The sequence below is a fragment of the Labrus mixtus genome, chromosome 3 (assembly GCF_963584025.1).
Source record: "Labrus mixtus chromosome 3, fLabMix1.1, whole genome shotgun sequence".
Classification (NCBI taxonomy): Eukaryota; Metazoa; Chordata; class Actinopteri; order Labriformes; family Labridae; genus Labrus; species Labrus mixtus.
In genome coordinates, this window is record NC_083614.1 from 16,996,259 (window position 1) to 17,010,711 (window position 14,453).

Genomic DNA, 14,453 nt, shown 5'->3' on the forward strand with positions numbered 1-14,453 from the left:
AGAAGAAAGACCAAGTTCATTTGTAATCTGAATCTTTTGATTTTATCATGTACTGTAGACGATGGAATGAAGTGGTGAAGCCCTCCCCATGTTTACTTCAGAAAGTCTCGGCATCTCTAGGATTTTTTTTTTTTTTTTTGCCCAATCAGTTTTCTAACCTGTTGCCAGTTAACCTTGTTCACTGTGAGATGTTCCATTAGCCGTTATTTTTTAACAATGAAATTTCTCAGTTTCAACATCTGACATTTTCCCTTGTGCCTTTTTTCAGTCAAATATGGGGTTTTAATTTATTTGGCAAATTATAATTTACAGCAAGGTCATGTAGTCAGCCGTTTTAATACTTAGACATTCCTCATGCAGAAACAAACTGTGTACCAGAACATATTCAGACCAATGTTTATTTCAAAGAGCATTTATACCAACAAGAACAAGGTTGCTGAGTGATGAAGGCTGTGGATTGCTAATCCTTTTAGCATAAAGGGGTTTTGTTCCCATAATTGTAATAGTCAAAACACTTTCATTTATTTTCTAATTCTGGTTTTATTTTATCTTGTAAAGAGAGACACCTTTGCATGGGCATGTGATGTCAGAATATTTGTTATACCCAGTATGCCTAGTCCTTTTTTATTGGACAAGGAATACAAATAAGTTTATACTTGTTATTAACATGTTGTTTTAAAGTGTCATATTCATTTTTCTCTTTTTTCTCAGTTCCATAAGGTTTAAAAAGAGATTGAGTTATCACTTTGCATCGGATTAAATTTTACCAGATCATTCAATATTTAAATGAATTGTCTCTGAATATGGTTGTAGCACACGAGTCAAGATTTAAATGGGCTTGAGGCGGGGAGAGATGCACACCCCTAGGAGCCACACATTTATTTCTGCAGAGTCTCTGTGTATGAGGCGGTGTATGTACATTTTGTAAGAATGTTACTTTTCATTTTGTAGGTGGTATGTGTGGCAGGCAGCACTGTCAGAAGAAGCAACTGAAAAAGAGGAGGGAAAGGATCCACAGGACTTTCTTAGTAGACAATTGGCGCTCCTGTCCCCCTCTCCCCTCCATGCATTTTTCATCACACACTCGTTTTTTTCCTACTATTTAGCTTTTCCCCCCTCTAAACTTCCATGTGGTGCGTGCTGACATGGCATTTCTCAGCCTCACTCACAAAGCCCTCTGGTGCTCAGTGTACTAGAGTTGGAGCACTCCGTGTTTGTGTGCCAGCTTTTGTGTGTGTTTGTGTGTGCGCCATGTGCTCATGCTTGCATACATGAGAATATTGGGGACACTTTGCTCGCTCAGTCTCCCACCCCCAACCCCCCCCCCCCCCCCCCCCCCCCCCCCCCACACCCGTCCTCATCCCAACCCCTCGCGCCTCACACTCACAGCACACTGTATGTGATCCCACAGTCCCATAGGCAATAGAGAAAGAGAGAGAGAGAGAGAGAGAGAGCTCTCACGGAAGGTCTATTGAGTCAGAGTTGGCAGAACCCAAACTACAAAATAGCTCAGACTCCCTGCATAGAAGGGATCATCTTAAATTATTCTGAGCTGAAATTCAAATTTCATTTTGTTTTGGCCCTAAGCAACGGGCAAAAACTGCCGGGTTGGGATCAGTAAAGGTCAGGGGGAATTAAAATGCTTACTGTAAGGTTTGTCAGTGAGCGAGAGAGAGAGAGAGAGAGAGAGAGAGAGAGAGAGAGAGAGAGAGAGCTGGGACGAAACAGAAATCCAGAGGAAAAGGCCATCTGCCTGATAGCTCAGTCTAAGTTAGCCTGTCTTATTGCAGTCTAATGCTATTAGGTATTATCTTGACAGGTCCAAATGTCTCTCCCCTCTCCCTCATATCTATCATATTCCGAGATACACATTGCATTTATAGATTCTGCATGCAGAAATGGATCCTTACGGTCCATGGGTTTCATCAGCAGAAAGGTGCAACACATTTCTGTGCATGCTCAGACACTAGATGACATGCTATGACAATAAACTCATCCCATTAAGTCTGATGCGAGAGTAAAACAGCAATGCAAAACTGTAAGTGACAACCTATGAAGAATCCCATCTTCCCCTCTTTATGATTTGTTCAATATATAGATATTTATTTATTATTACATATCAAGCAAAAATATCTACGAAATGAAAACAAATGACCTGTCAGGAAGATTGGGGTGGAGGAGCAAGACAGATGGAGACAGAGCAGGCCTTCCCATAAATGAGTGTGTGTGTGTGTGTGTGTGTGTGTGTGTGTGTGTGTGTTATGTGTAAACATTATGGCAGTCATTTTAACCACAACTAACACACAGATACACGTCTGTATCTGTTCTCTTAAATCTCTATCTTTTCTCATAACGTTGCTTTCGTTTGTGTGCATTTTTAAAGAAAATGTACACATTGTTTTACTTTATTTTGGTATAAATTGAAACAGTTTATGAGGATATTCAGGAGATATTTTATAACTGTAAAGTTCTTTTTTTCATAAACCATTCTATGGTCCAAAAAGTTGGTGTTTGGGATTAGAAATTGAATCTTGTTGTAACATTCTACTATATATAACAATCTCTCCATCTGCTCGTCTAAACTGCTGCTTTTCTTACTTCTTGACGATAAGTGGACAATGCTATTGTGAAAAGTATTGTAAGTTGTTACATTTTAGAATGGTGCCCTGGTTTACAAATGCCAGCTTGATAAGTTCATTCAACACATACAGTCGGCCTGGATGTTGACTTTTATGGGAAGAAACTATCAGCTCAGCAAGACTCTGAAACTAAAAGCATGACATTAGCAAGTTTAAAATCCAATCTGGCAGACACAAAGGTGTTGATTTAGTAGAAACTGTAGTTTTGATTTACTCAGAACTAAAGCTATTGCTTTACCCCCCTCTTCTTCTAAATTATTATGAGCACAGGCACAGAGCAATATAAAATATGACATTACATTTTCAGTTATCCCCCTGAAAAATATCACACACAACAGATTGCTTATTTTAGCATTGTCAATGAACCAGACCCGGCTCAGACAACTGTATACAATTGTGGTGCACGATGCACCAGTGAGGAACAATTCAAGGAGGCCAATTTGGTTTGATGGTAGAGCTCCATAACAGTTTCCAAAACAAAATTGAAAAATATTTCTTTCCAAGCAGCAGAGAGAAATAAAAAGAGGAAGAGGAAATCAGGAAGCAAATTCTCAAAGGTAGCTTATCTTCTTGCTGTGCTGCAAAAGAACACACCGCTGCAAGCCCATGTGATGTTGCTTCATCAAGGCAAGTTAGTGCTAATGATAATGGGAAAGCATCTCACCCGTTAGACTTGCAAACCAGTTACACTCTCTTCACAGATTGTTAAAGACTGCACTCATACGAGATGGCAAGTCATGTTTTAGCAACGTATTTGTTATTCTTGTATGAGTCAGTAACAGTGGATGCTACTTTTGGTTCATCAAGGGGATTTTTTTCCTGTCAGATATGATACAGAAGATGAGGAAGCCTTTGCAACAGTTGATTTGTTCAGCATTGCACAGCTTTATGGGAGACAATAAATAAGTAGATGTGATCCATCAGACAAGAAGGGATAAAAAAAAAAAGTGCAAGTGTTTGCCTCAGGCCCCTAAAAAACACCATGGCTGTCCCAGATTATGAAATGTTTTCAGTAGAATCACATCTTCTTAAAAGTGCTGATTGACCTTCCAGTCTAATTAAAGTGCACCATCACTATAGAGAGCAGATAAGACAGCTTGGCTGTCAGTGTGACTGACAGGGTTAGGCTCTCCCCCTGCAGTCACATCAACACTACAGAGGCCTTGCATACAAAGAGCACACTACAGCACAGAGACTTTCTTCCTATCAGGAGGCAGCTCCAACTAATGATATGGAAATGTTCAAAAGTAAAGTGCACAAATGACATGCTTTAGTATTTATGTCTGTATTTGTAACTTTCCCTCATAGCAATTCCCTATTTCGCATCGTTAACACAGCACCTTTTTCAGCATAAAGAGGCGCTCTGCAGTGATCTGGGATATATGCCAAATGAAGCTGCAGGCTGATGTCACATGTATCGAGTAAATCTGAATCCACTTTCTCCAAGGTCTCTGTAGGTTTGGGCAGGTGAGAGCTTGAACGCACCCTATATTGCGCTACAGCTCTCAACCTTCAGGCCAGAGGAAAGCTGACATGCAGGGTGGCCTGTAAGCCTCTTTTGTCCATGTGCAGCAGAGTCATCTGCCAGCTCAGTTGCCCTTGCAGACAAAGCTTCAGAGAGATAGCCCCATATTCTGAGACATCCTCTCTTTCTCCTGAGCTGGAGTCGGGCATGGCCCCCTCGCTCTTTATCTCATAAGCCTCATCCCTTTCATTCCTTGCCCTCTCTCTTGCCGCATGCACCCTTTTCACATTTTATCAGAATCTTTTTTTTCTGCATGCATTTTCCTTTAACCTTGTTTCCCTTATATATTATGCATAAAAGTCTATTGTTTTTTTCTGTTTCTGGATTTCTGTTTTGCTGTCTGTTGTGATGAAGCATTGGCGTGGTAACCTTTATCAAACACTTCTCTTCTTTTGTTGACCGCCGTCCTTTCCTTCGTCTTTTCTCGTGTAGTTTTATATTCAGCTGCAGTTTATAGTTTGTAGTATTGTACACTTCAGCAGAGTTGAGAGGGTGAAAGGAAATTGGTATAATAATATATCACATTGGCCCCAGTTTGGCCCAGTGTATAATAAACGTTGTTATATTTTGCTTTGGTCAATTCTGTCCTTCTATATGTGGGAAAAAAAAGAATTTCTTGAAGGCTAATGAGAAACCATGAAGGTATCTCATTAGCCGTCCCAGATCCTTAGAAGCTAACATAAGGCAAAGAGGGGATAGATTAAGTACGGCAGTAAGAGAGAGCCAAAAAAGGGGGGTTCAGACAAAGAGAAAAAAGTACATCAGAGAGATGATAAAAGAAAGAACAACTCCGATGTATAGTGAGAAGAGAAAGAAAGAAGAACTGCACATGTGGAAGGGAGGTGGGGGTTGGTTAAATAGGCTGGCTGAGGGGGTGGGTCCCACATCACCCTCATGAATCAGTGTCAGCGGAGCGATGAGAAAATAATTAAGAAACAGACTAGAGCTGTGTTAAATACTGCCAAAGGTAAAAGGCCCATTCTACTGTACAGAAACACAATCTGGACGGGGAAGAAAAATGGCAATAAATGGGATAGAGGAAAATGGGGGGGGGGAGAAAATCCATATCATAACGGATGCCAAAATGCCCTTCAGACGGCATTATGAAGGGAGACAATATAAATAGCGCTGCCATATTGTAAATGTTTATATACAGAATCTACGCACGCACGTTGCACAGCACTTTCAGGATTTATGACCACAGCCGTAATACATAGAATTTGACACAAGGCTGTGAGTTATATTCCGCATTTGTTATCATATTGAGTGTAAATTTACTGAGACGTATATATGGTTGAGATAACATACTTTGAGCAATTTCTCCTTCTATTCTTCTCCTTTTAGCTGTTCTGTTTGTTGAAAGCTGTCTACTGGGCTTTGATGATGACTTGAACTGCAGAAAGACAGAGAAAGGAGCGCACAAAATGCCCATGCAACAGTTACGCTTCCACACCTCAGAGGTTTTTACGCAGAGCATTTATGGTAGGAGGAACCGAGTCAGAGGACTGTAATTGTATGTTCAAGGCTTCCTGCAGGGCCAGGATGCAGCTGAAATCCCACAGCCAGCAGCACAGAACAGAGCAGCCATTAGATCGCACTGATGCATAAAATGTGTGGAGCCCTTTGGAGAATATTGAGTGACGTGCAGGAGGCCCCGTGTGTGCTGTCTGTGCATTCTGTGGCTTTTTTTTTTTTATGTGCATACAAACATATGTGTGCATGTGGGTGTGCACATGCAGATGTGTGGGTGAGTCTTTTGGTGTCATATGTGATATCCATCATCCTTTCTGCCAGTGGCACAGAGTGAATTCATGATCACTGTCTCCAAATCCCGTCTGAGATGGAATCGACTGGGGTTGGTGTGCGCGGAGGAAAAGTGTACGGTTGGATTGCGGAAGCTCTGTCCCCGTGAGAATGCGTCTCAGGAACATGTTAAAGTTTGATCTTAAGTGCTTTGGCCTAACCAATATGCTAAAGGGTTTCTGATGCAACAGTTACCAACTACAATCTCCCATTCGTTGCAGTAATGTTTGTTTGTTGAAAGTGTTTCGATGTCTCTTGGTACTGTACATATTACAGCACTGTACAGAACGTTTCCCTAATTGGGCCTGTTGATAAATCTATTTGCATTATCATGCTCCTTTATTTCTCTTCGACAGCCCGTATGTAAGTGTGTGTGTGTGTGTGTGTGTGTGTGTGTGTGTGTGTGTGTGTGTGTGTGTGTGTGTGTGTGTGTGTGTGTGTGTGTGTGTGTGCGTGCGCGTGTAATTTTATGGTTCCTCTGTGAGTACTTTGCCGCATGTTTACAGAGTCTATGCGTACAACCTTGTGTCAGTGTGCTTATGTGTACTTACATGTAGGTGAAAGCATTGAAGCCCAATCCATCCCTGAGGAGTGAGGGATGCGCTGTTTCTGCAGCATGGCTATCAAGGCCCTGCCCGCAGTGCTCAATGGCATTTTTACTGATGGCTTTTATGGGTCGCAGCCTAGCTGCCAATGTGCAGCCTTGACACCAAAATGATGAAACTATGACATGAAATCAAGCCAGTGTCACTGTAGCTGTTGCTTAAGTTAGAGAAGCGGCTCCCTGCAGCAGCTGTTAAAGCGAACATGTCAGAATTGCCCACAGTGCTTTGTACTTTAGGGGCAACCTGGGCAAACAGCACTATGATGTACAGTTTTAAAACAAAAACATGATTACATGTCAGCTCTGTCACTGTAATTATCTCTTACATTTTTTATTTACACTTATATGTTTCAGTAGGAGCCCATATTTTTCACTGTGGTGTGTGCAATGTGCAACATGGGAACACTGGGTTTGATGGCTTTTTGTTGGGAACTACAGTATTGTTTTCTTCACGCTGCTGTTTCCAGGCAACATCTCTAAAGTTGTGAGGGGAAACAGCACTAATAAGCTTCCTCATTAGAGCCAGTGCATGGTAGGCCTTACAGTGTGTGCTGTCAACTCTGTGGGTTAGCATGCAAACTTCAAAAGACAGCTGCAAATGCAGCGCAGAACACACAGGAGTGCTAATTTACTTCAGAAACTGGTAAACAAACTATTCTATCAACCCACATTTCTTTCTCCGTTGAAGGTGTGCTGTTGGAACCTGCTAACTGGGTTGTGTCTGAAGTGGCTCCAGCGTTATGACAAAGTACATGGCCGTCCTCTCGCTGGTGATAACGCAGCACATAAAAGGCTCATTATTCAGGAGTTAATTTGGCAGGGTTTTCTCACCCTGAGGCTGTGCCAACCCTTAGACTCCCTCCCTCGATGCTCCCTGCCACTCCTATTGCTGATCCTTTATTGTACTCAGGACGGGAAGGATGCACACCTCTGCAAACACACACACACACACTCCTGTGTACTGCACCTTCACACACGTGTCCAAACTCACCAGGTCATTAATGCAAACACTACCCTAGTTAGATCCGTATATGTAATAAATTGGATTAAATTCCACTGGCTAAGCACTGTGATCTCTTCGGGTTAATTAATTTCATTCCATTCAGTCTGTGTTTTTTATGCCTGAACACATGCTGACACTGTTATTGTGCAGCATCCTGCTCATTGGAGAAGTATAATAGGCTTGTGAAGGAGAGAGAGAGGAAGCCACAATGTTAGGTATTCCGGCTACAAAGTGATTTTGATTCTTTTTTTCTTTCTTCTGACAAGGAAGTACGCTACAGTAGCTAGCTCTAATACTCTGGATCCTTCCCCTCCTCACAGCCTCGCTCCGGCTCTTATCTTTCCGTCCAAATGAGAAAACCTGGATGGCTTCTCAGGGCCCCTGTTTCTGCCTGGATGCTATCTAATTTGGTTTTAATATATTTATCTATTCGTTATTGTTCTCTTTTATCGGCTGGCTAATATTGTTCATAATTTGTCCTTATCTCCAAGCCTGACAGTCAAATTTATACTCCGGCTCGGCAGACAGATGGAGAAATGACCCTTACCCAACCCCTCCTTCCTTAACTCCTCTCCTTCCTTCATTCCTCTCCACCTCTCTAAACTCCATTGAAACATGACTGACAGCCCGCTGTATAAGTGGTTGTCATAGCAACCGCCCCATCCTTCTGACAAGTGCTTTTTCACTGTAGCACACTCTCTCCCTGTCTCTGTCACAATATCTCTCTCCCCCGCCTTCCTTTCCCACTCCCTGCTGTTGCAGCGATTGAGAAAGAGACAGACAGAGAAGGGAAATTTGAAAACCAGAGAGCACCTTAGGCATTTCGGATGCTTTCCTTCACCTCATCATCTTCCCTACCCAGCCCCATCCCTCCCCCATTCACTCTCTCACCTCCCCAGCCCTGACAATGATTTACCAACTCTTATGGTGCACCTCTTTCATCCGGCCTGGCTTATCAAGGACTGAGGACTGTATGCACATCAACTTACAGTATGGTTGTATCATTGTCACTCTCGTACACATTCACTCTCTCTCCTATTCCTCCTCTACATCTCTGCTTACCCCAGCTCTGCTCCAAAAACTCATTCCCTGTCCCATTGCTATTCAATAAGTCTCATCTCACTGTCAAAATCCTCAGCAGTCTGCAGCCTAATCATAGAGCATACAGTAGTAAGCCTCCTGTGTACTGACTGGACTTTACTGACAGGATATACAGTCAGCTGTATGGACAGGATATCTGTGAAACTTCCGGCAGAATTAGACATTATGTTCTAAAAAAAAAAAAAGGTATTGTACAGAGAGGCGATGCACGTTTTCAGGGAAGGAATTACATTATTGATATTGTTTGTCATGCTCAAACTACAACTCGAAGAATCGAGATATGAATTATTACTGATATAATTTGCTTTAGCGCAATGAGTCAAAGACTTCACACAGGCCCAATGCGCTCACACTAAAAGGCTTATATTGATTAGAAAGGGTCCAAATGGAGCCAGTAATCTTCAGTATGTACACCCAGGCAGCAAACTGCCATTTCATTATACTGGAGATTAATTTCCCCTGCATTTATTCCAAACAAGCATCTGTTAAGTAACTCACAGTAAATTAAACATGATGGGGGGGAGGGGGGGGGGTGAATGTAAGGATAACAGTGGTGTGTCACAATGTACTTCCATTCAACTTTGCTACAGTGAGCTGTAAATGTATCTTAAAGCCAGCGTGCTGCACCAATTTCACAGTTAATGTGCTGGCGGTTATTAGACCCCTGAATTGTTTAGGCAGCTGCATTTCGCTGTAAACACTAAGGGCACAGAGTTGCTCTAATTTAGGATGGTATTCAAAATGACAAGGCTATGCTGTGATGTGTAAGAAGAAGAAAAACAACTCGTAATTTTCTTGTCTACTTTGTATTCATCTATACGGTAGGCAGCATTTACCATAGGTGAGTAGCTGCAACAGAGGGATGATTCAGCTGTTTTTTGAGGGATGCAAAAGAGAAAAGAGTCAGCCAGACAGTTAAGCTTGTTATCATGTTTGAAACCCACAGCTTTACAGTCTGCTGTAGGGCTGTGTGTGACATGATTCAATCAGAAACAATTTGGTCATGACTCTTTATTATGTAAAACACATTTCAACTTGGCTTAATGGTCCAGTTAGTGAGACAAGCTAAAACGGAGTCAAAGCAAAACAATTTTGTTTGTTTTATCTTGCATATTTAAGAAGGTTCACATATAAAACTAACTCCCTTTTAAGGGAAGGACATCTCTTCACCCATTCAGGGGTCAGTTCTCATACATATAGAATATTCTGCTCTGCAGGGACATATAATGCAACACACACAGTACTGCATTGGTCAGAAACGTGGATGCATGGAGCCACATTTGCGTGAGATTGGATTGCAAATCAAGGATGAATGCTCTTGAGCTTTTATAAAGACTGAATCGGCTTATCTTGGAGGAATCCAGGATTCAGCTGAAACTATAGGAGGCTGCTTCAAACTGGTAGTAAACAGCAGTAAAGAAAGATCAGATGAAAATCAGGATTTCAGAATCTGTGTAAACAGATACGCCAAAGAATAATGATTCATTTCCACAGTTCAGATTAATATCATACATATACTCTGCTTCTCATTTTAGTAGAATATCAAGCAGCTAGAGCTGATTTATTGGCTGTGGTGTGATACAGCTTGTGATGCAGTAGTGGCCACTGGTTTGGCTTTAGCAGGTAGACATAAACACAGCACTAGCTTGCATCAGTGTTGCAGTTTGCACCACACCTACACAGCCCATGTTGCAAAAGAAACATATAAAGCAGAGACTCAGTATCATCAGTCCTTTCTACAAAGGCTCTTCTCTTTTGTGTTTTGGTTGTGCCAAATGCACAGTCTGTCTATTTATGAGCATAAAAGCAAGAAAATAGTTTTTTAAACATAAACATGATCCATAATGGGGGCTGTGAAAACACGGACATATCGAAATAAGATTATACCGTGTGTTCTTTCAGATGTATGTTCTAAACATCTGAAAAACAAGGTGACACAACAGTGTTTTGTTCGGCTGTAAATACAAATTTTTAAAAAGCTTGACCTTGATAATAGCTGCTCTGAACTAAGAGTCAATAGTTAAAAGTGGGACGTGCAGCTCTTTGTGTATCTGTGTGTGGTCACGTTGGGCAATCAATCAATCAATCAATCAATTTTTATTTGTATAGCGTCAACTCATAACAAGTGTTATCTCGAGACACTTTACAAGAAGCAGGTAAAATACCTTACTCTTTGTCTGTTAACATTACAAAAGAGCAGGTAAAAAGACCTTACTCATTGTTATGTTACAAAAAGCAGGTAAAAGACCTTACTTATTACTATGTTACAAAGATCCGGCCTATCCATCATGAGCACTTTAGCAAAGCAGCAAAAGTTACAGTGGTAAGAAAAAACTGCCTTATTAAAAGGCAGAAATCTTCGGCTGGATCCCCGGCTCATGACGAAACAGTCTTCACAGGCCTAGACTGCGCCGGGCTTGGAAAGGGATAGGGGGAGAGATGGGATAAGATGCAGGAAGAGGGAATCTGTCTCATATAGTCCACTCAGGGTGTGCGAGGGAAATCCCAGCTAGTGTGTTATTTTTTTCTCTCCTTCCCTTACTCCCCATTTTGCTCCTTTTCCCCCTCCCCCCTTCAGACATGTGTAAATGACTGTAGGTGTTTTGCACTCTCAATGTGTCTGTTTGCACACTGCCTGTGCTGCAGTGCTGTAGATAAATGAGATAATGTTTCAATTGGGGTTGAAAAAGAACACCTAAAATCCCAAGGTAGCATTTTAGTGCAGAGCGGCCACCGCAGAATCCTAGACGGTGGAACACATCTCCAAGATGATCAGTTTTCATGCGCTGTTAGTTTGTTTTCAAAGCGTGCTCACGGTGCAGAACATGCACTCCATCTTGCTCTCAGACACTCGTCCTTTTCTCCTTCTAAATACCATCGCTATTGTTTACAAATAATCATACAAGTCTTTCTAACATTATTGTCAGCTTCCACGGATTTGTACAACTTTCTGACAAAATACTGAAAAAATATACCAGACTCAAATTGAGTCCAGCCTGTTAGGCTGTGACCAATGATGCTTTTATACTTATCCTTTCATATATTTTTAAAACTCCTTTCAATTCAGCTGGAAGTGATGCATGCATTTATTTAAAACGTGGTTGATTCCTATCATCTAGATGAAAACAGCCAGGGTAGGGGGTAGAGGAAACGTGGTTGTATGTGTAGTCCTGTGTGCTTTATGGCTCTGCAGATGAATACAGGAGCATATATGAGACGTGGTCTGTTGGCATTCAGTGAAATTTGTGCAGTCAAACCCCCTTCCCCCTCACCTCGACTCATCTCACGCATCCGACCTCAGAATTTATATTCTCCCTCCAGCAAAAGGAAGGACCATCTTGGCCTTTCATTTTCCAGTTCAGGGCTTTCCTTTTTTTTTTTTGCAGATAAATGCTCTCCAATCCACCCTGACAGATGTCACATTGCATCACTTCCATTTTGATACATAGCCTCTGATCCTGCCACTTGCAATAAGGAGCCAGCACCAGGGACGCCCCTCCCTAGACAACACTCTGACACGGGTGATTATTTTAAAGGTGCATCATTGGTGGTGCTGAGTGCCGAAATCCTAGCTAGGGTGCCGTGTCCACACACACACTCCGCCTCTGTGCCCGCTGTGGGAATGTGGGTATCGGCTTGTGTCTGGGTCAAGGAACGACGACAACAACGCGACACACACAGTAGTCATCACAGGTCACCCTGACACTGTGAATACCTCTGGCAGCGATTTATGCTTCTCTCAAGCTCCTCTCAGCATCAGCCGCTGATCCTGTCTCTCACTCGGTCTCTCCGTTGTGACTTCATGGGTCAGAGTTGTAGAAACAATCTGTATAAAGGGAAGGTTTTAGTGCTTGTGCTGCCAGGAGAGACACACCTCACCGTAGCATTAATCATACAAGGCCAGGGTACATCAGTAAACACAGGGTGTCAGGTCAAGGTAAAGATCAGATCCCACAGCATTTAACAGGAGTCAATAGCATACAGGCTATCTATTGAAAAGTCAGCGTTATTCATGGCATGTCTCCCAGCATTCAGTGCTCGCAGGAGAGACACACCATTGTTCACTGAAGAGCATACTGAAATATTTCTCTGGCTACACAAAAAAACACTGGATCAGCAGCAATTAGTAGAGTAAGAGAGAGATAAAGAGAGGACGGGAGCGAGGGAGGGAGGCGGTTGAAAAAAAAGAATGAGGGGAAAAAAAATGTAGCATCAGCGAGAGAAAAAGAAAAGCAGAAAAGAGAGAGGGAGGGAGAGATGAATAGAAAGGAACGAGAGAGAGATTGGAGAGTGGAGAGAGAAAGAGAGAGAGAGAGAGAGAGAGTTTCCAGCCAGTACAGTGTGGTGTGTCTGTGTAGGAGGTTGTAGCTTGAAGCCCCTGGTGCTTTTAAAGGACCAAAGACTTGCTTATTGTCTTGGGTCTGTGTGTATGTGAGATAGAGAGAAGTAGCTCTTCATTAGTCTTTCCATTGCTCTTCCCTGCAGCCCCTGACCACTTACCCCCAGCAGCTACAGTATATATCCCCATATGGGACCAAACCCACTTATACTAGAGATTAAAATGATCAGTCTTTAAAATGGGATAATACAATGCGACTCAGGCCAAACCAGCACCAAAGAAACTCGACAGTTACTGCACCCTGCCAAGGCTCTGTACGTCTGTTTCTGTGAAATAATGCCACCACCAACAAAGATGAGCTTTTGATGTTCTTTGTTCCTAAATCGGTTTTATAATTGAGGTCAAAGTTATAATTTAACCTTTTGTCTTGTTGTTTTGTTCCAGAAGACAGGAAGTTGTTTGTGGGGATGCTGAATAAACAACAGACCGAGGAGGATGTTTACCGCCTCTTCGAACCCTACGGAGTCATCGAGGAATGCACGGTCCTAAGAGGTCCGGACGGAAACAGCAAAGGTAGGAGAGATGATATAGCTGTCAGCGTTATTTAGGTCACTGGCAGAGAAGTGACAGTGCGTGTCAGCGTCATATCAGCTGGGGTCTGTGGAATATATGTGACATATTCACCAGATGTGGGTCAAATCGCCTATTGCCATAATTACAAACTGTTTCACACTATGCTATCTGATGTGGAAGTCTGCTTTAGGCAGTAAGAAAAAAAGTTAAGTCTGATGTTTCAAGAACTGATAGATTGATGTCTGAATTTAATAATTAGGAACTATGCGAGCCATTAAATGAAGATTCCGTTGGTTTGACTTTCTTCTTCTACAGATTCTTGCAAAAAAATATTTGCAGCGCATCCTCATAAAAAGAAATCAAAGGGGAAAATAATTGTTTTTTATTGATTGCAACAGACAGGGCAGTTTTGGATATATATATATACTGTATATATATATATATATGTATATATATATCTCGGACCCTCCACTTGCATGGTAGCCACAAGCAAAACAAGACACTCCATGCTATGAATAATTGTTACACCAAGATTCAAACATCCAGGTAATCTTTTCTGTCCGTCATCATTGTGTCATCATCAGCTCCTATCTTGTTTTAGAAGAAACCTCTCTGATGTAAAAAGCAACAACATTTCTAACGTCATCAGTATCATTTGTTTTGTTGTTCTTCCGTCCCTATACGGTAACTTCTGTACTATAGGGCTGATATCTTGCAGACCTTTTCAGTCAGCCAAAAACATTTGGAGACATCAAATCCCTCTCACATGCAGCGAAAAAGCAAAGGGAGTTCGTTTTTTCACGTCTCCAAAGCCTATTCCCAGCCAGCGCCTATGGAAATTGTTTTGCAATTATATCTATGGGGTT

At 42.0% G+C, this 14,453-nt stretch overlaps 1 protein-coding gene across 7 annotated transcripts in view; it reads left to right on the plus strand.

Moving 5' to 3' along the window:
* celf5a (cugbp, Elav-like family member 5a) overlaps positions 1-14,453 on the plus strand; it is a 179,925-nt gene that overhangs the window by 131,977 nt on the left and 33,495 nt on the right. For 5 of the 7 annotated variants that reach the window (XM_061033446.1, XM_061033441.1, XM_061033442.1 and 2 more), the window contains exon 4: positions 13,459-13,587. In XM_061033446.1, the coding sequence (XP_060889429.1) occupies positions 13,459-13,587 (129 nt within the window). The remainder of the gene's footprint in view (positions 1-13,458; positions 13,588-14,453) is intronic. The other 2 variants (XM_061033443.1, XM_061033447.1) reach the window with 1 other exon arrangement.